Below are 26,383 nucleotides of genomic sequence, written 5' to 3'. Positions count from 1 at the left end.
AACAGGCTGTTTGTGAGGTAATTTGTGCCAGTAGAAGGTGTGGCCTTTAAGTGCAACCTACGCAGCAGGGTGCCTTCAGCAATGGAAGAAAGGAGCCAGCATGCCTTCCTTTGTCAGTGTGAGCAATAGCCTATGTAGGCTACTGTCGGGAATCTTATGGCATTTCGAACTTGTGCAACGTGATGGGAATGTTTACGGTGACTGTCACCTGACCCGTTTCATGTCTATAAATCAGATGTGTTGCTGGGAGAGTGTTAGAAAGGCAAGTTCAGTTTCACGGTGGATTTAGTTCTGTGAGTCATCAGGAGAGTCATTCAGGGGACTTCTATTTGCTCGTAGGGTTGTTCAAATTTTATTCTTGGTCACCTGACAGTTAATGCATGACTAATGTCAAATAAAGATACAGCTGCCATTATTGACAAACTGCTTCATGGGTACTGTGAGGTCGTGGACTTAGACACAATGGTGCCGTGAATTACATGCTAACATCAGTACGCTATAAGAGTGTTTGTTAGTAGCACTGTGAGGATGTGTTGCTGTGAAGAAGACGCTAATATCAATATGCTAATCAAGAGGGTACAGCTATGCTAGTGACTCCATGAGGCCATACAACGACAGAACAACGCCGCGAGGTAAATGCTAAAATTGGTATGCTAATATGAACGGTGGCAAAGCTTAGGCCTGCCCTACATCCTGATTTTTAGTATAAAATGTTAGCAATAAACACAGTACAGCTGACAGGAGGGTCATTAGTTTGGCTTGTATATCACAAAGGTATGACAACTGGTCCAAAGGTGAACGAGTATAGGCTACTGCATGCAGCCTACCGAATTCAACAGTTGATGTTTCACACAAAACAGATATTATAAGATATTATATTATTGAGATACAGTATTTCAACACTAGCATTGCTATGTATACATAAAAAAAAGGAAATGCAGCAAAAATCATGTATTGTACGTAGGCTACTATAGCTGCAGATAAAATTATGACGTGTCATGTTAAGGGCCTATAGAAAAATGAAATGTCATTGTTGATCATTAGTCATCCTATTTACTTTTGATTTTACGTCAGGTGATTCACAGATCACACAAGACGTCTCCTTTTACACTCAACACAAAAAACAGGCCAGGGGACTTTTAGTTGGCAGTATCATGCTTCCCCCCTCAATATTTTACGAGAGCAACATCCATCATAACAAAGTCTCTTGGGTGACTTCTTAGTCAAAAGACCTTTGTTCGTGGTCCACTACCAGGAAATTATAATTTATTCCAATCCGCCATAAGAAAACAAAGGTATCAAAAAGGTGCCACAATAAAAACTGATCGGAAAATGGTCAGATGCAGGGTTTAGTATTTTTCTTTCACTGAAAATGAAACTAGAAGTTATCCTGTCATGGAAAAATGTGGCAGCTCACAATGTTTACAGCTGCCTGATCACACACCAGAAACTGAGGGCAATGTCCTTTTCCAAACAGAAACATCCCACACCCTGATATTTATGATACCTTAGGAATGAGTGATGTCAGTGTTTACATCTCTCGATCTGTCTTTCTAAATTCCTGGTTGTCCCTGTTCTTATGACTCTATGAGCAATCCCCCTCCCTTGGTGTTTTTCCAGTTCTGCTGTGATAAACAGTAAACAGCTGAGCAGCAGATCTTCAGGGGGAAAAAGAGGATTATTTGTCTGATAATGCATCGTGGTACTGCGCTTGCCATCTATACAGCCTATGGGAAGTATTCAGAGAAACGTCACTTTTTGGGGGGCTTGTTGTTTACTCAGCTGGGGCCGGCTTAACTTTACATCAGATCTCTTTAACCAGGAGGATTATCCCTGGTAGCTGAACCTTAAATATGTAAGATTACATTATTGCATTTTATCACTGACATGCATTGGCAATTGTTTTCCAGGAAGCATCTTTGTTTGGTGAGGCTTACTCCAAATGGCTGGAGATCTGCAGGGGTTGGAAGCCCCTTTGTTGTCAGAGAGTGTGTGGGAAATCCAAATGTCAGAGTTTGTCTCTGTTGTTGGTTTTGTTTTTACAAATCATTCGTCATCACTTTTCTTTGACATAATTGTGCCACCGGATGATCATGTGTGTTTGATCAACAGCTACTGTAGATGAAATGCATCTCCTCACAGTTATACACACATGATTATACAGCATGCATGGCTAGGCAAACATCCGTCTATGCACAAATAAGTGTGAACTAGTTTGACCAGCTGAGTTCCCTATAATAGTGAAAAATTCACTGGAAGAGGCCTTGTGTGTGTTTTGAGGAAGACTGACTGACAAGATAAGAACTGTTTCTAAGCTTAAGGAAGCAATCATCAAAATCATTTCAACAACCATTTACATATGGGAGTTAAATGAAATCTTATATGGTCCCTATAGGTCAACGGAATCAACATATATAATCCAGGTGTGATTTGAAACACAAAAGCGTAATATTAATCTTTATGTTTAATCTTTGTCAATCCATGAAATTAGACAACTCCGGTGACCTAAGATGTGTTGCTAAGTGTTTTTAAGCATATGAGGTCAAATGAAAATAACTTCAATCCTCTTTTTCTCCATCTGTTTCAAGATCGATGCAATATGTTGGTGATTTTTTTTCCCCCTCTTTCACTGGATTTCACCACCCCCTCTCTGCCATTGTCCTTTATTATTTATTTATTTAGCACTATGTTTTTGTCAGGCGTATTTGTTCCACAGAGCTTCGTCCAATTCCTTGGAAACATGGCAGAACCTCAAATGAAAAGATTACAATTCTAAGGAGGGGCAGTAATCTCAGCCTGCCGGTGACATTCACTCTTTCCTGATACAGATCAAAACTTAGAGGAAGATTAAAACAAGAGAGGGGTTCAAACTTAATTTCAGAAAAGGTTATACATTAACAGAACCCCGATAAACACCCGGATTCATGAGAAAACTCCTACAGTGCATTAATATAATCTGCAATTTCATTTTCTCTGCCAGGGTAAATAAAGGCAAGGACACTGGTGTGAACAGCACTTAACAAAATGCAAAAACATATCTGTGGCCTTGAAATGACTCAAAGAATTTATCTTATGTTAAATCTATACATAATTTATCACAGAATTCATCAGAATGGAAAAGCTACAAGTAAAATCTATCCTGAAGGTGAAGCATGACTATTATTAGATAACCATTACATCATCCTCTTGCACACACTGTGCTGCAAAATGAGTTGCTGGCCCTGCATGTATACAGTACATGCATTGTTTGCTGTCTGTGTCTTTCTGTGTTTTATTTTTTTGCAAAGCAGTTCATTAATGATTCAAAGCTGCAATGGAAACTGAAAATTCAAAACAGTAATACATTTACTGCAACTGCATGACACTCTGTCTGCCTTTGTAGAAACAGTAATCAATACGGGTTTAAATATGGTGCCTTGGTATGGCCATTCTCTAAACAAATCTGACACCTTTTCTGGCACATGAATGTCTGAATATCTTACAAGGTTAACACTAAGTGAGAGCTCACACTTTCGCACCAGCATCTGTAGCAGAAGCCAGAGTTTCTCAGACACCGACTGTGACGGACCAAAATAACCTCCTGTCATTTTCACACCTTTGGGTCGCATGCCATCACAGAAGAGGAAGGCGGAAGATGGCCAAGCCAGAAGCCAACAAGCAAACAACCTTATCTGCATCATCATCATCACTCTGTTTACCACGTATGCATTGACTTTGAACCTTATGAGAACTCATGCAGAGTTTTTTTACACCTGAGAGGCAAGCATGCATGACATTTTCCATAATGGTTTCTATTAACGTTACAGTATCCATTAGCTGACTTCTTTGTCTCTAAAAAAGAACATATAAGTATTTGTTCCTCAAGTGGCTGCACAAGAACTCTTTTACTGTTTTATTGTCTCTTTTCACGGTAATGACACAGTGAGAAAAAACACTTTCCTCATTCCGATGCTAATAAGAACACATTGTGCTTGTGACCGTCAAGTCAGCTTCACTACCACAAAATTTGCGTCTTATTTTTTCTGAGAATTTACACTGATATGACTGTTACCAGCAACTCCTCTTCTTCTTCTTTCTCTATCACACACACACACACACACACACACACAAACATGAAAAACTTTTTAGCGCTCATCTTTCTAGAAATTCATAGACATATTTGTGGTTAAAGTTGGCTTAATCTGAGGGTATATGTGAGATCTATCTCTGAACTGATGCTGTGATTCTCGCAGTTTAGACATGTGAATGTTCACACTCAGTGCATCGCAACACATGGATGGTGCAGTGCAGCTGGGGATATTTGCATACTGTTTATGGTTATTTCTCACTGTTAACTATTTCATTTGAAGCATAAATTATACATTGTGCTTTAAATGACTGTGTACAGAATTTTATATCACACATACACTTATTTGGATTACATAAGTGCAATTATGCAGGATATTTCATCACTTGATGTGCAGTGCTGAACATGCAGGTGTGCAACAACACGGGTCACATTACAGTAACATGTAATGAAATCCTGTTATCTGATTCATCATCAGACTGAGAAATGAAAGTTCCACAACCTGTTCAACCTGCGGGACTTTGACGGCAAAACCTGGTCTTCTTGAAACAAAACTGATCTGATGAACCATTTGATGTTATCCGCATGGCACAATGTTCCTTTGAACAGTTTGTACAGTTTCAGAATGAAACCTAAAGCTTGCAGCAATAATTAAAAGTTAAAACATTACTACAAAAAGTCCATACAAGCACAATGCAGATGGTAAGTATCATCAGATAAATTTACTTTTATGGCCTTGAACATCATGGAAACCCATCTGAGGGGTTTAGAGGTGAAGTGTCTTTTTAATGGAAACAACTCAAACATTTTAAACGTGGCACTGTTTTTTTTTGTAAAAATCTAGACGTCTAAAAAATGGTGAACGACTACAGTAGTTTATTCTTCACCAATACACTATCTGCTTTTCTTAACATAAAACTTTATTCTGAAAAGTTACTAACACTTATCAAATAAATGCAGTGGAATGAAAATGCTTCTCTCTGACTCGTGGTATAGTGAAAAGTAAAGTACCTATGTGTTATAAAATTGTTTTATTCTGAACAGAAACGACAGCCTACAGGAGCAACAAGCACCAGCAGATGTTAGTTTATTAGCTACTGTGTGAGGGCTAATTTATAGTTAATAATACTTCCATAATCTTTTCCTACCACTCAATTATCAGGGGGTGTTTATCTCAATCCCCCTCTTCCTGAACTAATGAGAGTCCACCGGCCTAAAACCCTAATTATTCCCCCTCAACACAGGCAATTAATATCTAGCAGGCCCAGATCACATGAGGTCCTTAAGTCTTAAAGATGGTGTTATGGGGAGAATAGGAATAAGCAGGGGCGCAGCAAAGTCTGCACGCTTTTGGCTTGTGGTCAACAGGTGCCGTCGCCCCCTCCCCAATCTTTCAGACCACCAGCTAAAGAGAGGGACTTTAGTCCAAGATCTGTCTGGTAGACAGAGAAGGGGATTTCAGCACCAAATCCAGCGGATCAATAAAAATGTCTGCTAATTAGGCTGCATGGCCAGAGAAGGGGGGAGGGATGGGGATGCGGTGGGGGAGCGTGAGGGTGGTGGTGGTGGTGGGGGAGCAACGGGATGAGAGTGAGACAGAGAGAGGGAAGACAGAAAAGAAAAACATCACAATAGCCAGTGCTGATTCAGAAGTCTAGACAGATAAGGAAAATCCCTAGACAGGCGTGCCTAATGTGGAAATCAGGTGAAGTACACTAGGTGACACCCCACCTTGCTGTTTCGGGTTAATCCAATGTAGTCATGCCAGGAATCAGGCCCTCTCTCTCTCCCTCCCTCCCCCCCTCCCTCCTTCTATCACTCTCTTCCCCAGGCCGGAGCACCCTCTCACACTACAGCGATCAGTTTCCCTGACCCCAATCCTTCCTCTTCCTCCTCCTCCTCCTTCTCCTCCTCCCACCTTTTCTTTGCCCTCCTCCTTTTTATCTGCCCCTCCTCCTCCTCCCTTGCGCTGGACATCACCACTTTGACCTAAATCTCCTCATTTAATCTTCTTCTTCTTCTCGTCTTTTGGATAACAATCAACCCCCTAATTGTCTTAATCTCACTGGTCTTTTATTGTCCCCGGGGCGTCATGCGTACTGCAGAACAAAAACATTAGCCACAGATCAATACTTGGCATCAGGCTGCAACTACCACCATGGTCTTCATCGATTATCTCTAATTTAAAGTTGGGCTACACTACTTATGGGTTTAATTGATATAAAAAGAGGGTGGGGTACGTCGGTTTTAGAAGACATATGATAAGAGTTGTTTTGTCTGTGAAAGAGGTAATGAGAAAAAAGAGAGAAATTGTCAAAGTATTATTCATAAATGAAATAGAAAAAAAACGATGCAGTACCATGCTATTTGTAAAGATGGATATGTTTGACAGCTGAAAACTAACAATAATTAAAAAAAAAAAAATCATAAATTTGTGCATCTGTGGATTAAAATCAACTAAATAGCAGCAGCAGAAGCCAGAAATTGTAAACACCTTCTTCTCCCCCCCAAGCCTCTCTGCAGAAAATAAATCTCTACAATTTCTAAAATGAGAAGCTTAGCACTCTCAGTTATATTACAATACGGCTTTGGGCCCTGAGCCAACGATATTAGCTTCAGAGCAGCAGTAAGCCCAGGATCAAGCTAAGGTTATGTGATTTGTGTATGATTTTGAAATGACAACCCGGGACAATAATCAAAATATTCAGAACAATAACAGATTATCTGTTTCATTGGCCGCGCTCTGCACCATCTGTTGAGGGCTGAGGTTATGGGGATGAATAATGTTGTTCACTTGTGTGTGTATTTGTTTATGTGTTTATGTTTAAATATTATGGAATAGCGTATAGGCTTAGTGAATTTCTTTTACCCATGATATGTTTTCTTCTCACCCCCAGGGAGGTTTTTCATTTTTATTTCCACAATCTTTAATGTTATTTTCATTATTATTATTTCCATCGCTCCCTCTGTTTTCCGTGTTACAACATCAACATCTCCGCCCCTCCCTCCTCCTTTCCTCTCCCCTCTCTCTCTCTCCCTCTCAGTGGGTGAGTCTGGAGCTTTTCATGGCAGTCAGATGACGCTGTCTGACTCGGCTCTGCTGTAATCTGACATGGCTAATCTAATCTTTCTGTCTTCACAGATTGGCAAACTACCTGGGTCCCTCCAGCCAATTAGGTATCCATCTGCACAGCACGCCATGCAGGCCTGGCCGAAGCCAGCCTCCGTACAGAGGCCTAGCCAGCAAAGTCGGGCCGCTGCACGGCTCAGAGATGGCTCAGGCTGTCTGGGGCCCCGCATATCTGCTGTAACAGCCCATCTGCCTTTGGCTTGGCCTGGTCCACTTTCATCCCCAACGGCCCCAAAGATTAGGGATCCCTCTGCAGGCTTTACTGCCAATTAAAGCACTTGTTGCCATACAGTTGTTAGGTAATCGGCAAAGCTGTGATTCATCACTGGGCAAAAATGGCTATTTAGCATCAAATGTTTCTGCAATCAAGATAGTATGAATTATGCAGTTTGTTAGATATTTTAAATAAAACAGATGATACAAACAGATAAACCAAGAGTAGCCTATCAGAGATAAATAAAGAAATTGAGCCGCATAATGATGTAATCATGAATTAGGTGTGACAACACTAAATATATATTTTATTGTCAGCTTTTAAACTGCAATATCACATGGTGACAATGATTCATCTTGTTTTGAAGACTATAGGGAAGCTATCTTTGTTGTTAATGAGGTACAAGTCACAAAACTGTTTATATTTTCTCACTTAGAAATAGATTTTATAATAGAAAATATATCCCCTTTGTTTGTATCTTTGAAATCATTACGCACACATACGACCACTAGTCAGAGGTAAATACACTGAAACAAGGTCAGAGGCCTTCTAACAGCTTATTTTCTCATCAAGCCAGTCTCACTTAATCACCTTAGCTAAATTAGTTTGAAATTAGCCCTCTTTCTAACTCCCTGTCCTTCATCTTTCCCCTCCTCTCCTCCCTCCTTTCATCCCCAGTCGTTTTCACAGCTTTGTGGATTAGACAGATTATGCGTCTGAAACTCTGTTTTTCTTCTCTCTCTCTTTCTGTCTCAGAACCGTTCTACCATCTTCAGGGGGGCGTTAATCCGGGAGGTGTAATGTCTCAACATGTTGTTTTACATCTGTTCCAGTCAAATTCATGAACAACAAATTGGGTGCAGTTTAAGTGATGTAATGACGTGGGTTGTGTTGCCTAATAATATTTACATTTAGACTGACTGGAACTGCTTCATGTCTCTTGGGGAAAAAGTGAGGCACAAATACGTAAACACAAAATCACTCCGTGAGATCTGAAACTATAGGCTACTGTGTTTATAGTTGTGACTCGTATCTATACTTATTTTTATTTCCAATAAAATCATCATCATCTTGTTTGTTTGATTTTGGTCTGGAGATTAGGCTATGCTATTTTTTTCCACACCCAGGTGCACCACATGCTTCTGGTTTCAGTGTTGTAGTGTGTGTTATTGCGTGTCTGATTGCCATAGGGGCCTATTGCACAATGCCAGTGTTCATTTACAGTAAAAAAAAAAATGCAACCTTGTGCAAAGTGTACAAAAAAAGTAGGAGCAGAGCAATGAATGAGGTTCGTCAGTTTGTTTACCTTTAATCTTGTAGATGTGGAGGAAAAAAAACACTACCACTGTGTTCACTCCAAAGAACGAATAAGTACATTTGCATTGCTTTTTTATTTTAATACACTGATTCAGTAGCTGCATACTGACTCCACACCATCAGTGCTTATATAATGAAATTAAAAAATGATTTTACTCATCACACATTTGATCAACAAACGACCATGAAAGTAGCCTAATGATGGCAAATGCTGCAAATGTATTTGGTTTCTTTGTGCAGGTACGTCACTATTTTTCCACGGGTAATGATTTGGTAGGGTAGGGTGTTTTTTGAAATTGTGCAAAATGTCGTTTTAATTTGGCAAATGCGCCACAGCACGTACGACGGCTGTGCCCCTGAACGCCACATCATTTCCTGTGTGCTGCTGCTGCACGAGCCCGGGCTGTTCGTGCAAACGTACACGTGTGTGTATGTGTGTGCGTGCGTGCACGCGTAGGGAGAATGTTTTCACTTTCACTTCGAGCCTCCATTGATTTACTCGAGGCGCTGCATTGAGAACGATAAGCACAAATAAAAAAGAGCAAGTAGTAAGAGAAAAGCTAAGCAGAGGAGCACGTTAGGAAAACCCCGTCATGGCGTTTAAGTACCCGGCTGCCCGAAGAGATGAGAGTAAGGTCAGTGTCGAAGAGTTTTGTTATCTCTGTCCGTTTGTCGGTGTGATTTAATAGCAGGAAAAGCGAGACCAGGAAGAGAGGGAAAGAGAGCTAGAGAAGAGCCATAAAGGGAGGGGGAGTTACGGAGGCGAATGGCGATAACATGACGGAACAAAAAACAAAACTTTTAAGAGCGAGTGAAAAAGTTCATTCAAGTGGTGTAACCAGAGACGTAACACGCGAAGAAGTAGCGACAAGTGTTGAAACCATAAGCGTCGCACTTCCGCGCGGTCCAGGTGAAGTAAAACAAACACCCCGCGTCATGACGTCAACGTGAATCAGCATCTTCTTCCTTACGCTCTTTTTTTTTTGTTCGTTTGACAGTTGCCTTGCCTCAGGATCCTGTGGACCACCCTGTGTTTTGTGTGTGCAGGGCCTCAGCCATGATTTTAATGATACCGAGTCTTAGCCCCCCCCACCCCCCCATAAACAAATTATTGATTAGAGACACACTGAGATAGAAAACACTGTTTTTAATTGAGTCTCAGGCTAATGTCCTGCCTGGTGCATGGTGGTATAAAACAGGTTTCCAGGCCTTCACCACACTTGAAAATATTAATCTACTTATTTTAACTCTATAGAAAGAGTTGCAGAGAGTTTATCTGCTGGAATTATAATACTTGATCTGCATCATCAATAAAACAATGATTGTTTCCTTAAAGAGATTAAAGCAAGGTCACTCAGTATCAAAGAGAGTTTGTCAGTGAAATTCAGGGAGGAGACGGTGCACTGTGATGAGGGTGGAAGAAAAACAAAACTTTCAAGGCCTAGTGTAAAAGTCATTCATGTGTTACACACCGCAGCATTTGCATTTCACGCATTTGCCGCTCAGTCCGGATCAAGTAAAACTAACAGTCTGTAAAACAACGTCACAGTGATATCAGCAGCTTCTCCACACTCATGCGATTGGCTGACGGTGTGTATTGTTCCAGGGGCCTTTCATGACCAGAGTCATCGCTCCTCCAGCGTCGCCACACACCCCTTAAAGAAATTTTAGATCCCTTGATTAACGATGAATAACTGACTGACGTTATCAACAAGATAATAATTGTTACCCTTAACACTACTCATCTGCAGCTTCATTCTAAGTAAATATGCTCATTATTTTCTCAATCAATTAATCAATAAAATACCTGACAATAGTGAATTACAAAGGTATTAAACATACTAACACGGATATTGACAAAGAGAATAAAAAATTATAACTAAACTAACTAATGACATTGTTTCAATTTCATTTTCTGTTAATCAATTTACTGTAGCAATACATTAATCTTATTTAAAGAATTATTATCTTCTGTGTGTCCCAGAAAGAATAAAGACTTCTTCACTTCTAGGTATGGAGATGTGTGCACGTTGTAGTGCACAGTTGTGTTTGTCACTAACATGGCATCACAATTTTAACAGCCGAGCTCTCAGATTACAACATAGTAAACAAAAAGGATTGCCTGAGTTGCTGGCAAGACGCGACAAAGTTACGCAACAAAACAAAGGGAAATGTTTCAAAAGAGGAGAGTTGCCTTGGAGCAGGTAAATTAGGGACCTCACTAACAGGATAGTGCATGTATCAAGTCTCAGATAACGCAACGGAAGAATGACAGCATGTATTAATAGTTACTGATTTATTAAAGCAGGTTGTAGGATACAAGGAAAGTTTTCTCCTCGGCTTACAGCAGAGCAGAGTGACTGACAGACCCGTGTTTCGGACCAAACACTCTATATAAGTGATTGCTGTTGGAAGATATAACTATTTAAGACTTATATTAACACAAACATTCCGCTTACTTCTGCTTTAAGCTTTTATGGAGTCTTTTTTATATGACCATTAGAGGAATGAAAAAACACTTCTTGAAAGTTAGGTGTGAATGAATACAGGAGCAGGATTAACAACCCTGATCCAAACTTATATGTTTAACCCTGCAACCTCATACGTATATGAATGGGAATAAAAAGAGACACGTTCGGACACAAACTCAGGTATATGGTCTTCTGACTAGCACATAGTATGTTGTAATCTCCGGAGGTTTGCTTCCAGAAATGTGTGGGTTTTCAACCAACCATCAGTCAGTGTAGGACTTGTTTTTTCTGTGAATCCCACTCCCTTGTTTCTTGAGAATCAGTGCATGTGAGTGAGACTTCCATCCTGTCCTCAGGGTCAATAGCAATTCATGATCTCAACTATTTGGCAATACTGTGTTCTCTTTCAATATTAAATGGGTCCTACCAACAGCAAAATGCCCATGTAGATAAGCAATGAATACTTTGCCTTTCTGAAACCACTTTCACTCAATTTTTTATTAAAACTGGAGACATACAGACAGAGAACTTGCTAACCAAAAACCATAAAAGTGGGTGTGTACAGGTTTGGTTTTCTTTTTTTAAGTATATTTTTTGGCGTTTTTGCCTTTATTTGATAGCACACAGTGAGATAGACAGGAAAGGGGGAGGCAGAGAGAGGGGGAATGACATGCAGGAAAGGTCTGCCCGACGCGGGATTCGAACTGGGGACGCCTGCGTTGAGGACTGTAGCCTCTACATGGGGCGGCGGCCGGCGGCCTTAACCACTGCGCCACGCACCGCCCCAGGTTTGATTTTCTTTGATTGATGCCAAACTGAAGTTTTGTATTCTCAGGAATACTGATGAAGTGATTCTCAGGAAATTGGCTGCAGTTCTGGCAAAATCAATTAAAATGTCTTTATTCATCTGTGCAGACATCTGCTTCCGTCACTGCAAATCATGTGAATTCGGCTGCTTGCTGCAGGGAAAATATAACAAGAAAGACTATAATTAATTAGTTAACTTAACACTAGGTGGATTTACGGGGCATGTACTGTAAGTGCCAACAAACCACAGGTTGACGCCACTGTTGACAGTTAGAAATGCTGATGCCAACTCTGTCAAGAGAAGCCAGAGATCAAACCCACTTGTTTTGATTGTGCCTGTATCATTTTGTACTTTGTTCCTGTTTAACCTGTGTGCCTGATCAACAGGTGGATGACTACCATGGAACTAAGATCAGTGATCCGTACGCCTGGCTGGAGGATCCTGATAGTGCTGAAACAATGGTATGTTATGATCTCGGGCAGAAAACTAAAGCTTCCTCTGAACGTAGACACTCCAAATGTCATCCTTCTGCACTCTCCCTCTGTATTTCAGGCCTTTGTTGAGGAGCAGAACAAATTGACCATGCCGTATCTGGAGGGATGTGCTGTCCGAGCTCAGTTCCACCAACGCCTCACTGATCTCTATGACTATCCCAAATACAGTTGCCCTTACAAAAGAGGGCAGAGGTAAGAGATAAGCGCTGCACAGATTGAAAAAACACTGCACTTATGACTAATGACTAAATAAACAAAGTGCGGGCGTGATATTGACTCAGTTTCTTGTTTTTTTTCAGATATTTCTACTTTCACAACAAAGGCCTCCAGAACCAGGATGTGCTCTATGTGCAGGACTCCCTGGATGCACCTGCCACTGTCTTCTTCGACCCAAACAAACTCTCTGAAGATGGCACTGTGGCACTGAAGAGTGAGCCCCACACACACACACACACACACACACACACACACACACACACACACACAGACACACAGATTTACAGTGCTGACGGCTTTCCTTTAACCCTCTGTCCCTCTCTCTCCATCCAGTGGGTCGTCTCTCGGAGGAGTGTGAATATTTTGCATATGGTCTGAGTAGCAGTGGCTCAGACTGGGTGACAGTGCGTTTCATGAAGGCTGACGACCTCAGCGCTCTGCCTGATGTACTGGAGAGGGTGAAGTTCAGCTGTCTGGCCTGGACTCACGATGCAAAGGGCATCTTTTACAACTCCTACCCGCGTCAGGAAGGAAAAACAGATGGTAGGATGGGATAGGAATAGAATAATGCACCAACACAGAAAGACTAATACAAATAATATGTGATATGTAAATGAATATTTAACCCCTCTGTATTTCACTAAAGGCACAGAAACAACCTGCAACATCAATCAGAAGCTCTACTATCACGTCATCGGTACCAAGCAGTCAGAGGACATTCTGGTCGCTGAGTTCCCCGACCATCCAAAGTGGCACAGCTCAGTCACTGTAAGTCCCCAATGATGAGTAAATGACTTGATATTAAAATCAAGACCATTAGAGCTAAAATTTTCTACCTATTTTATTTTTTTTCTCTTCGGCTCAGATATCAGATGATGGTAGATATGCGGTCCTGTCCATCACTGAGGGCTGTGAGCCTGTCAACCAGCTGTGGTACTGTGACCTGCAGCAGCTGCCTAATGGCATCACAGGTCTGTATTCCTGATGTAAACTCAACTTACAGTTCGTGTGTGTGTGTGTGTGTGTTTTTGTAGAAAACATGTACTGATTAAAACTTCCGGTCTGCTTTGATGTACTATTTATTCACCCGCACCCAGAATAAATTATATTAAATTGATGTAACACAAAAATAAACCCCATTAAGGTTGATTTGAAGAAGAGTGAATCAACAAGCACTGAAGCCCAAAGTGATCCAAAAGGGTGTCGGACAGCTACCTCTATAAAATAAAGCAATTCATGAGAAGGAAATGTCTTTTTATTATGAAGGTTTCGCATCTGCAAATCATTATTATTTCTTAGTTGACTATACTGGCCATGTTTGGTGGTGTCTTCATATCTTGATTTGTTCGTAAAAGTTCAAAACACTAACATATTCATTATCATGAAATCATAGAAATGATAATAAAATAAAATGGTAGAGGGACAAAGAAATACAGTAAATCCTGTTTTTTTGAGAAGCTTGGAGCAGATAAGGTTCCTTACATCCGTTTTCAAAATCGTAATTTCTGTTTCAACAGTAATTATTAGTGGCACAGGAGCTTCACTATGAGAACATGAGCTGTCAAGTTTCAGTCTTGTCAGTCTGATATTGCTTTGTGGGCACATGTAGTGTACTCTATGAGTAGAAATATGTTTAATCTCTGACAACGCCAGCTTTTCCATAGACCGTGGGCAGCCATAGATGTTATCTCCATAGCTGAATCAAACACGGTGACGTGCTTTATCAGCAGAAGAGCAGTTGAAACCAGTGGCAGTGACTCAACTGTTACTTCACCAGATGAGGAGATTTCCAAATTCATTTTGGTTTGACTTTTGCTGTGAAAAATGTCTCTCGCCCCCCAAACAGGGATTTTGAAACTTTCAGTGTAAGAGAGTTGCATAGTAAATTTCTGAATATAATGCCACCGAGAGAAAAGCCATAAAAAAAGTGGAATTTCCAATGGTCAGTGTTGGTAATGCCATTTTGTTCACTCCTCTCCTCCAGGGCTTCTTCCGTGGGTGAAACTTGTGGACAACTTCGAAGCCCAGTACTCTTATATCACCAACGAGGGAACTGTATTCACCTTCCGCTCCAACCTGGATGCCCCTCGATACTGTCTCATCAACATAGACATCCAGAAGCCAGACAGGCAGCACTGGACCACCCTCTTACCACAGCATGACAAGGATGTCCTGGGTGAGACTTAATGCAAATTACATTAGAACATGAAGTCAGACAGAGGGCCTGCTTTGTGGTTCACTTGTGCAGTTTCGGGTCACTACAGACGAAATTTGATAAGTCTGAGACTTCATAAAGCAATTTTGTGGTTGGCTTGTAAAACAGGCCTTTGTGGGCATGACAGCTCTGGGCTTGTCTTGTTGTGTGTGAAAACTCCACCAAGCCTGAGAAGCACGTAAAGGGCGACTACGTGGAATCGTAGTTCCACTATTTAGCCCTTGAAATCTTGCAAAACGCTGTTTCACTGAATTCTGTCCTGATGACAGTGCAGTCATCGCAACTGGAAGTTCTTGTTTCTGTGGTCGCGACCTTCGTCAGGGGGGAACTCTTCTGAAAAAGTGAAATCTGGTCTAACAGCACATTGTCTTTTTTTTTTTTTTTTTTTTGGCTATGCGTCATTCAGATGATGGTAAGAGTCCCTGGAGATCAATGAAACATGCAGAAGTGAATATCCACGCTTCCTGTGGGAAATATAGACACACACACACACGCAGACACACACACGTCAGTACTAATGTCAAAATAAGGAATGCAAACGGAACCAAAAACGAAAATATATTAAAAAAAAATAATTTAAATGAATGGACAGTTTTACAGTATTTCCAGGATATGAATTGTATAAATGCTGTCCAACAATAATAATAAACTAAACTAAACTAATGTGTATCCAGATAAGTGGTTTATTAACACACTTGTCTTTGTCTAAACCTACACCTGTGGGTGGTGAAAGCTGTTTTTTAAACGGATAAATGTAAAACAAAGTTGTAATAATATAAAACATGAATGTATGGAAGTATTGAAATTTGATAAGCATGTTACATGTTAGTTTGCACTTAATTTTGTGTATCTGCACGTCCCATAGCAGTACAGTCAGTCACTGTGAGCAATGAAATCCACACTTGAAAGCTGGCACTTAGATCCAATAATATGATGTTATTCTATGTTTAATATGTCCAAGTAATACTTTTGAAGATGCATGGCCAGTGAATGGCTCCATATATAATTAATTGATAAAAATGCCTTGTATGTAAATAATTCTCCTATAATGGCCATGTAAGATAAGATAAGATAAGATAATACTTTATTGTCAGATCACTCTGAAATTTGTCTTGCGTCCCATGACGTCCAAGTTTCACACAAATAATAACAAAATACAAAAACACTGTAACAGGTCCAACCTAATTTCTCTGATAATGCCCAGCAACATCACTGATGTACACCAAAACTTTGTCCTTGGTGGTTGTGGGTATCAGAATTTCACTGATTCATCACTTTTACCTGTGTTGTCGTCGTCTTCACACTAACCACACTCAAAGCGATATGCCTTATATGGAGTTCTGTTTACTGTGTCACTGACGGTAACCAGGAGAAGTCAGCTGCTGTATCACCACTGCCACCAACTGAGCTAAGTCCTGCACTTACAGTACAAGGAGCTGACAGCATGTTTGTCTGCCCTCTGCTGGTTGTTGGTGGGAAAGGGTTTCCAGCAAAAGTCTGTACCTGCATCAAGGCTGTGCTGAATATCTACAGTAACATTTTAAGAGACTTTAAGAGGTATATTGCCTTCATCCCTAGTTCACGAGATGAATCAATAAAGTAAATTAGTAGTACATACCTCTGTAGATGTGCAGCGCAGAGAAGGAAGACAGAGAACAAGGAACAGTCTCCTTTAGTTTGCACCATAACATACATGCAACATACTGTCTGTTCACTGTTTACCACTTCCTCTTTGTATCCCTCTGCAGGCTTCGTCTCCTGTCTAAACCAACACCACCTGCTGGTCAACTACGTCCACGACGTGAAAGACATCCTGCAGGTGTACGAGCTGTCCACAGGCAAAGTGGTCAGGGACCTGCCACTGGACGTTGGCACAGTGGCCGGTGTGAGCTGCAAGAAGAAACACTCTGAGTTCTTCTACAAGTTCACCTCCTTCACCACACCAGGTTATTCAGTCATTTGATACATCTGTCTATTATTCTGCACTATTCCCATATGAAATATACTGTAATGAACATCTGTATATGGGAAATCTCTTTAGAGCGCACTAAAGCAAGACAACAGGACAGTCACATCTCAAAATCATGAGCCAGTGAATTACAGAAGTGCTGCAGTTAAATTTTCTCCTGATCGACTAATAGGTTTATCAATAAGTTTCAGCTCCACCTTTAAAGTCGGTGCTGTACTGCTACTGTAATGGCAGCCGTTACTTCTAATGCTGCTTTTAAAAGTTACATCACGTGTAAGAAAATATACAGAATGTTTAAAGGGATGGTTCAACATTTTGGCAAATTGACCTATTGCCATAATCCCTATAGTTTTAGCAGTAGGTTTGTTACCTTTAGTTGTCGGTGCAAGCTATTTTCAGAATGGCGGAGCAGAGCCACGAGCTGCTCAAAGCTACGCTACGGGGGCTAATGGATTTCTTGGTTTCCCTCATCAAACTCATCAAATTCACAATCCAACAACTCCAAAACGCTCTGGTGGACAAGTTGTGACCTGTACATTCACCACGCTATGAGATAATAACGGAATGTTACCAGACAGAGTTGTTTTCAAGGCAAATGCAGAAGCTGCTTGCCGAAAAACATGCATCATCGGTTTTGCATGAATTTACCTCGAAAACAACTCAGTCTCGTAACATTCCGTTATTATCTCAGCGTGGTGAATGTGCAGGTCACAGCTTGTCCATGAGAGCGTTTTGGAGTTGTTGGATTTGATTAGTTTGATGAGGGAAACCAAAAAATTCCATGAGCCTCCATTTGCCAAAATGTTGAACTATCCCTTTAAATCCTCTTACTAAATGTGAACAACCAGTTATATGTTGTTGCTGTTTAACTAGTTTAACTTGCAGTAGCCTCTAACCTGTGTGTCTAACCTGGTTCTGTGGTCCCCAGGTATCATTTACCACTGTGACCTGAGTGAGCCCATCCCAGAGCCCAAAGTGTTCAGGGAGGTGGAGGTAAAAGGCATCAAGCAAGAGGACTACCAGACCACCCAGGTAACGACCCCCCTGTTTTTATCTTCTCTACATGTTTCTGTAGTGCAGACCTCACACTTGCTCATTTGCTCTGTGCAGAAAGACGATAAACATCCTCTTTCTGCACGTTTGTGTGACAATATCAATTTCCACCAAACTGCACACTTACTATGTTTGAGGAAGTGGTTAATGGTCTGTATGTGTGAACAGTTCATTGTAAACAAGAAAAACTGACAAAAGGAGATCAGATAAAAAATATAACACCAACCTCCCCTTTAAGAGTTTTCTAAAACCTAATCTCTAATTTCTTCTCAGGTCTTTTATCCCAGTAAAGATGGAACCAAGATCCCCATGTTCTTAGTCCATGCCAAGGGTCTGAAGAAGGATGGATCTCATCCTGTTTTCCTTTATGGATATGGAGGCTTTGAGAACTCCATACAACCGTACTACAAGTAAGTGCAAAGTCATTTTACCCAGAATCTCTCAACTACACTTTCTACTAAATGTCACTTAAAAACTGTTGGAGATGTGGTAACTGATCTTGTCCCCAGAAATACAGACTGTTGTGAGCAATGGGAGTTTTTGTGTAAAACATGAAACAGCAGTAGAAATGTTGTAGAAAACCAACATTTCATCTGACCCTCCACAACATAAATTATGCACAATCAGTGTAAAATCACACATCATCAGTGTTACATAACACATTTCTGATTGAAAAGCACACGAGAGTTGGGCTGATGGCTCGTACTCGCCTCTGTTGTAAACAAAGCAGCCGTCTCTGCAGATACTTCAGAAGCAAGGACAGAAACACGAGGGTCTGGTTGGAGTCTGATTGCACAGTTAACGATCAGCTAATGATGCAAATATATGTCGGTGCTTGAGAAAAACTAGACTGTGTGCACACTGCCCCACTGATAAAGAGCTGCGTGTTCTTTTGTGTACCCTATGTGATATAAATGTAAATATAACGTAGTGATGGGATTTTTAAAGTAAATGAATTCTGAGTAGAATACTCAAGCTACATTTGCCATTTCAATTCATAAAAATATATTTCTGTGATTCTTTCATTCATAATTGTATCTTTCTTGTGTGTTTTTCCTATTTTATACTTGTTTGCACTGACTGTTCCTGCCTCTGTCTGTTGTCTCTGTCAGTGTTGCTTACCTGCTGTTCGTGAGACACCTGGGAGGGATACTGGCGGTGGCCAACATCAGAGGGGGCGGAGAGTACGGCCTCACCTGGCACAAAGGTGCATGGAGGAGAGATCTGACCTCCTGACGTCAGAGAGATAGAAAGTGTTAACACAGAAAACATGAAAAGTGAGTTTTCTATTATTTAAATCTGAAGTGAAACAACTGTTGTGCTTTTGAAGGTGGAACGCTGGCGAACAAGCAGAACTGCTTTGATGACTTCCAGTGTGCAGCAGAGTATCTGATCCAGGAAAAGTACACCACAGCCAGTCGCATCGCTATCAACGGAGCCTCTAATGGAGGGCTGCTAGTGGGTAAGTGCAGGATGAGCTCTGTCTGAGTGTGTGTGTGTGTGCATTATGTATGTTTTTATGTACTGGGAAATTAAGCGATAAAGCCAAAGGGTTAGAGAGAGCAAGAGAAAGTGAAAAGGGTTTAAAGGTATATAACTATTCTGCATTGTTGCACTCAGGAGCCGAGAGTGTGTGTGTGGGAGCCCTGCACTTTATTTTTTATAGCTGGACTCTGGTCATGGAGCTTTACTTTGACTTCTTCTCAATTTAACAGCCCAGCTCCCACAGTTTAACCCATGAGGTTACTAACGGCACACAGAGTCAACCCCCCATAACCTCCAACTCCCACACTGCAAAAATAATAAATAAATAAAAAAAACCCGAAGCTAAGATTACTGTTGTGTTGTAAGTCCCAGCTTCATTGATCACTGTTTTTTTCTTTTTGCTTATTTTAGTGCATTTTTTTGTCATAATTGCTAATGTCAAATTCTTCTAACAGCAGTTAGCTGCTTAGCTTCAATTAATTAAGCAATTAAACAGAACATTAAACAGTGATTAGTCACATCATTTACCAAAGAGCGACTGCCATATGGCATCGCACAAACCCAAATAATGTCTTCTTCTGTGTTGTGTAAGTGGCCATTTAGGAGTGATTGTGTCCTGCAGTGTGAAGTAAAGCGGACGAAAATATGTGCGTGTATGTGCATTCATAAGAAAATTAAATCTATAACCAAAAATTTTAAATACACAGCGGCCTGCGTGAACCAGCGTCCAGACCTGTACGGCTGTGCTGTGGCAGAGGTCGGGGTCATGGATATGCTCAAGTTCCACAAATTCACCATCGGCCATGCCTGGACAACCGACTACGGCTGCTCTGAGGAACCGGAGCAGTTCAAGTGGCTCAGCAAGTATGAACACACACACACACACACACACACAAAATCATAACCACAAACACACTTTTGCATGAGAATACATTAAAGAGATGGTTCAGTCTTTTTGAAGTGGTGTTGTATGAGGTACAAATGGCTACAAAGTATACACCGGCGCACTGCGCTGCACCGAGACACAGGCAATGAATGAGGGACAGTTAATCTGTGTAGTTTCGCCGCCTACGAGAAGTCCCATCTCAAAATAATACACCAGTTCAAGAGAACGATATAAAGTAAAAATCTACAATACATCAGCTAGTCGGAAAAAATCTGGAACTAACCAACTCTCATTCACAGCAGTGTATTGCTGGTGTTTCTCAGTGGGGGGTGGGGGGCACTGCAGATATTATACTTAGTGGCCATTTGTAGCTCATACAACCCCACTTCAAAAAAACTTTGGGAATCAAATATTAAGTGTGTGGATTTTATCCTCTACACTCTGGTCAAGTCATTGCTGTTGATCAGCTTTAATTGTTGGTGTTTTATCACATTCCCCCTCCACCTACTCTCTCTCTCTCACCCCCTCTTCAGATATTCTCCTCTCCATAACCTGCCCCAGCCTCCGTACTCTGGCACTCCCTACCCCGCCGTCCTGCTTCTGACAGCAGATCATGATGATCGTGTGGTGCCTCTGCACACCTTCAAGTACTGTGCCACCCTGCAGCACGGCGTTGGCAGCAGCCCCCTGCAGCGTCAGCCCCTGATGGTCAGGGTGGACACCCGGAGTGGTCACGGTGCAGGGAAACCCACCGCCAAAGCCATCCTCGAGGACGCTCACATCTTCTCCTTCATCGCTGAGACCCTGGGCCTCAGCTGGAAGGAGTGAGGAGAGGGAGGTAACCGCTACAGATGGGAAAACGTTTATCAAGGGATGATGATAACTCTTTAAACTTGTTTTATTATTGTTTTCATTAAAACTACAGAAATAAGATCCATAAACTAGAGGATCAATATCCAGGGACAAAGGAAGAGTTTAAATGAAAAGAGATGGATAATTACAGTTAACGATTAAACTAAGATAAAGATAAAAAAAAGCTAATGATAATAACTAACGGTGACAGTATGATACCAACCTGACAACTCATCGTAACACTGCTTCTTAACAGCTTTTAAATGTCGACGACTTTAACCTTTGATTAATGCACTAGAATGACATTTTTTTTAAACCTACCCATTGTAAAATTGAAATTGAATTTGAAAAGCTTCAATAAAACCTTTATTTGCACTATGAGCATTGTCCCATCGTATTATATAATCTGTAGTATCCCAAATGTCAAGAGCCCCTCCAAGTCCATCTAACTACATCTGTGCAGCACGTGGGTGAGAGATTTAGTCATTAACAGAAAATCACCTGTATTATCATTATTATTATTATTATTATTATTATTATTATTATTATTATTATTATTATTAATGACAACAGTTTTAATAATTGTAATTTTTTCAACAAAAAAAAAAAAAACTACTCTCCCCTCTAAAATATATTATTACTGTACTGGTACATTAAAATAAGCAGAATTTATTTTATTGTTGCAGATTATCAGATGAATTGTACATAAAATTTTAACATGCTGAGTATCAGAATAAAATATGAAACATCGCGGAGGAAAAATATAAAACTGTAAAAAGTGCATGTAAGTTATTATGTCAGGTATTAAGCCTTTATTTTGATAGGACAGTGGAGGTAGACAGGAAAGTCAAGGGATGACAAGCAGCAAAAAGCCACCGGTCAGATTCAAACCCACAGCCGCTGCGATCAGCACCAGGCCCAACATGGCACATGCTACTACCAGGTGAACCACTGTGGTGCTCCTTTGTTGTATGATGTCCTTGCATCCACCACCAAGTGGCAGTGTGGGGCTGCAGAAACCCCCGCTGTAAACTCAACACCTCCAGGTCAAAGGCTTGATGTCAGTTTAGGGTCATTCTGCTCGGCTGCTTCATTGGGAGGGATTGTGGATTAAAAAAAAAACACACAAACAGCAGGAGGCCACTCTGCTAAATCCCTTATTGTTTATCTACTGGCCTATCTGCATGTGGTAGTGGTGGAAGGAGGGGGATGGGGGGTTAAATCATCTGTATAAAACACAGGACAAAGAGAGAGGAGTTGTATATATGAGGAGTGGACGTGTGGAGCTGTGAAGTTTCAAAGTGTGGGGAGAGGTGGAAAGATCTGAAGAGTATATACAGAGATGTTGAGAGAGGGAGAGAGCGATGATAGACGGCAGATATATGGTGAGACAGAGACAGGCAACAAGCAGACAAGCCGTGAGAGACTTAAAGTGCACTTATGGAGAGCCTCGAGAGGCGGCCAGACAGACGAGTGTTTAAACTGTCAAAAAGAGAGATGGAAACTCCTTCCCAGCCAAACCACGGGGAAGTGAGAGAAGTTGTCCGTTCGGTCACTCAGAGTTTAATCTGGGCTCAGCGGGAAGTTCTGATTTCGTCAGACTGAACCCCAGGCCTTATCTAAGCAGCACCTCTCAGTGGAGAGATAGGATGGGAAAAGGAGAGCGGGAAGGCAGAGAAGAGAAGGAGGAGGATTTGCAGACAATGACTCTTTGCCACGGGGGAAAACGTGGTTGAATGAAGCCACGGAAAGACAAAGCCAGTAATAAGCTGGACATATGAGAGACAGAGAGAAGGGGCTTTGAGATCATGCAGCAAAAAGGCTGTGACGCTCTTCACCCAGGAGTGTCCCGCAGGATTGCTCGGGCTCGTGCTGCTTCATTTCCTCCTTCCACCCGCCCGTCACCTCTTGAGCTCCTTCTCCCTCCTCTCATGTAGAAGCACACACGGCCTTCACATCTCTCTTTCTCTCCGGAATACCGCGAGCTTTTCACCTACAAAGCCCTCACCGTCTCACGGCTCCTCTCCTTTCCTCCCCCAGTTGTCTCACGCTCCCAGGTCCCCATCCTGTCCTCCCGTTTGTTTACTTTACTCTCTCCATAATGCAGGGATTAATTTCTAAAAGCCGATTTGAGCTGCGGCACGCTTTGGCAAAGAGCGGAGAGCAGAACTTTTGTGCTGGAGGAAGTTTCCCCTTCACAGTAGCTTAGAGGTGGACCGCTCTCTCCCCTTTATGCCGCTCACTTTAATCTTCACACGGAGCAAAGGGAGCAGGGGATAGAGGGAGGACGAGAAGGAGAGAGAGGGGGGGGGGGGGGGGGGGGGGGGCTCTCAACACACAGCTGGGAATCACTAATGTCTTTACAGAGGTGTCATCTGCTTCCCTGTGCGCCTTTGTATCCGTTCTCCTCTTCCTCTGCCTCTCTGCTGTTTCTTCCTCTCACACTTCAGGTCTCAAGTTTTTGTTATTCAACTGTAAAATCTTCTTTACTTTATTTTTTATAAGGTTTGATCTTAGGGATAAAGCTTTGAAGATGAAGATATAAAACAGGGCAGAAGCTGGAACCTGTAAGTTCAGGCCAAAATTAATCATTATTTTCATTAATACATCTGTTTATTATGTATTTAATAGATTTCTTAGGTTCTAAAAATTAACAAATAGTAAATCAAAAGCCATTCACTGAGCTCTAGGTGACGTCTTACAGTAAAATGTCTGATCAACAGCTAAAAAAACAGAATAATTTAGTTTACAGTGATATAACAGAATAAATTATGTTAATGACTCAAAACTTGAATCAAACATTTATATCTCACACTCACTTATTTATCAAGTGACCGTTTTGGCTCTAAGGTTATTATCACATGTAGCGTTTTGTAATTTCCTCTAAATTATTCAAAGGCCTTACACATGTCTTTTGAGTGCTGGCCTGATTTCACTGTGATTTCTCAGGTATTCCAGTCTCGTATTTTTTGCATTTTGAAACAGGGATTTCCTTCCCTTCAGTCTCTCAGAAGAGCCCCCCCACTCCCCACTCTGAACCCTACCCATCCTCCGTCCCAGTCTCATTTACAGTGAATAAATAGGCAAAGCTGATTGGAGATTTACGCTTCAACCGTGAGAAGCCTAATAAAACACCAACTAACGTGGAACCTGCCACGTCGCCGAGGAGGGTTACTGTGGGATGTGCTGTTTGCATACTAAGACATCAAACTCAAACCAAGAGCAATTATTATATCACACCACAGGGAGATAGGAGGCCGTGGCAGCTGATTAGGCGCGCTCCTCGGTTCGTTTAGCATGTGTGCAGCTGCTGAGGTGGCTTGTGACCTGCAGCAGGCAGGAGTCAAGTGTCAAGGCTGTTGGATTTCATCATTTATATGATGTAGATCAGATGTTTTTTAATGTGTTTATTTTATACCGTTTTCATTTTTGTCTTCATCCAACTGAAACACTTGCAGTGCATCATTCAAAAGACAAAAATAAGACCTGTAAATAATCTTTTTTTGTGTTTTTTTTTCCTCATCAGATTACATCATGAGTACAAGCTAGTGTCAGTCCACAATAAGCCTCCGATAATGATTTATCCAAGTCCGGTGTTACTGCAGCACGAGTTCAGATGCTGCTCAGCGAGGGTCTGCTAAGCAGCGTCTGAGAGAGGTGATGTTTGATTGCGTGGGAGGTTCAGAAAGCAGCATCCAGCGATGGCTCCGAGATGAAACTCATTAAGTCTCAAACTCCAATCCTCAACTTCAATAAGACTGTAATATAAAAAGTATGGATTGCTGCAGCAACTGTATGAGATAAATAAAAAGATCTGATACTCAGATGTATGCCCGTGCACTGGCAACACACTTCCAGTACATTTGCACATAGTTTTATACACACACACACACACGACCCATGTTGAACAGGCACAGAAGTGCGTACCAGTGCGCCCACTTCTGCACACCCACACAGTTGCCCACAGCAATCCCACGCAAAGTTAATTTGCATTTACAATAATTTCCCATATGCTCGCTGCTGGTGCAAAAGGTGGGCGTTGCGTAATAAAGCAGTAAGTAATATAACCCCAGTCCTGCACAGAGAGAGGGAAATAATAAGTTCACATGGTGGAGTGGAGAGAGAAAGAGAGAGAGAAGCCTGGTGGAGCTCACAGAAGTAGGCTGGGAGAGGTAACTGAAAGCTGAATGCTGGTATAAAGTGGATCCAGGGCATTAACCTGGAAACACAGAGATAAGTACAAGAGGCTCAGGCGGCCTTTAGGTTAGAGAAGAGAGAGTGGCCGTCGGTTCATTTCTTAGCACCAGAAGTGAAGTTAAAAGTGCGATGACCCTGTTCCCTCAGGCCTCACACTGAAACCAGCAGAGCTTCACTGTGAAATGCGGCCGCCCTGTAGGTTTTTGTTGCGTTTGAGGAGGTTCTCAGATACATAAGAGGCTTGGCTCCATTTAACATGATGACAGTGAATAGAAGTTTCACATTTTCACTTAAAATTAAGCATTACAGCAAATAACAGTTGATATGTGGGCGAGTGTTTAAACAGATGTGTTTCCTGTGTCTTAGTTCATGCTACAAACAAAATCTCAAAAAACAGATATTCATGCTTGATTTTCTTATATTCTGTGCAACAATAGAAAACATTAGACATTAATTATTTATATATTAACATTTGCTATAAGCTTCTCTCTGCACATGTGTTAGATATAATACTGTGTATAATGTGCCATCAGTGCACACACAGCACAGTAGGGAAGGCTTCATACAGTATATTCACTCTTGTTAATAGTTGTCTTTGAGCTCCTGTGGTGCTGGTTCTATGTTATCTCTCCTGGCGTTGAAACAGTAATTAACCTTGATTCATGTCCCAGATTATGCTGTGTTGGGTCCTTGAATTTAAGAGAATTTGGGCCGGGGAAGTTTTTTTTTAAGTCCTTGAATTGCAAGTTTGAGAAGATGGGAACCTTTAATGTGCAATAGGCAAAAAGCTGTTTTTATTTAAGAAAAATCATGGTCTTCTCAACAACTCTGTGTAGCATGTAACTGGTTGTTCTGTATACTGTACATGTATTTAGCTGGACATTTGTGCACAGATTGGGAAAAAAAAGATCTAACTGTGATGCTGAAAGCTGTCATTCAGAACAAATCTACTATATTGAGTTAGAGTTACAGTAGTACATACTATACATAGTTAGTTTCAGAATTTCGTT

At 41.3% G+C, this 26,383-nt stretch overlaps 1 protein-coding gene across 3 annotated transcripts; it reads left to right on the top strand.

Annotated features, from left to right (window-relative positions):
• Nucleotides 1-9,123: 9,123 nt before the first annotated feature.
• Nucleotides 9,124-24,806, top strand: LOC310993674 (prolyl endopeptidase). Of its 3 annotated transcripts, XM_083982102.1 has the most exons (16): nt 9,124-9,362; nt 12,393-12,467; nt 12,559-12,692; nt 12,800-12,930; nt 13,050-13,259; nt 13,363-13,484; nt 13,582-13,687; nt 14,701-14,892; nt 16,680-16,877; nt 17,829-17,932; nt 18,227-18,363; nt 19,066-19,160; nt 19,284-19,415; nt 20,146-20,302; nt 20,858-21,162; nt 24,703-24,806. In XM_083982102.1, the coding sequence occupies exons 1-15, from the start codon at nt 9,321-9,323 to the stop codon at nt 21,150-21,152; spliced, it is 2,130 nt and encodes a 709-aa protein (XP_083838228.1). In that variant the 5' UTR covers nt 9,124-9,320; the 3' UTR covers nt 21,153-21,162; nt 24,703-24,806. The 3 variants fall into 3 exon arrangements, with proteins under 3 accessions (XP_083838228.1, XP_083838227.1, XP_083838229.1); XM_083982101.1 differs by lacking the exon at nt 24,703-24,806 and having other exon boundaries at nt 20,858-21,557; XM_083982103.1 differs by lacking the exon at nt 24,703-24,806 and having other exon boundaries at nt 9,166-9,357; nt 20,858-21,557.
• Nucleotides 24,807-26,383: the final 1,577 nt, after the last annotated feature.

This window comes from Trachurus trachurus (assembly GCF_905171665.1).
Source record: "Trachurus trachurus genome assembly, chromosome: 11".
Taxonomy (NCBI): Eukaryota; Metazoa; Chordata; class Actinopteri; order Carangiformes; family Carangidae; genus Trachurus; species Trachurus trachurus.
Note: the sequence above shows the minus strand (reverse complement) of the source record. Positions and strands in the feature narration are given on the sequence as shown.

Bases quoted from the DNA above. Each gene is read 5' to 3' on its own strand.
- LOC310993674 (XM_083982102.1), top strand. From the start codon at position 9,321: ATGGCGTTTAAGTACCCGGCTGCCCGAAGAGATGAGAGTAAG. The intron at 16,878-17,828 runs GTTATTCAGTCA...TGTGGTCCCCAG, and splicing joins CACCTCCTTCACCACACCAG to GTATCATTTACCACTGTGAC. The intron at 19,161-19,283 runs GTGCATGGAGGA...GTGCTTTTGAAG, and splicing joins CGGCCTCACCTGGCACAAAG to GTGGAACGCTGGCGAACAAG.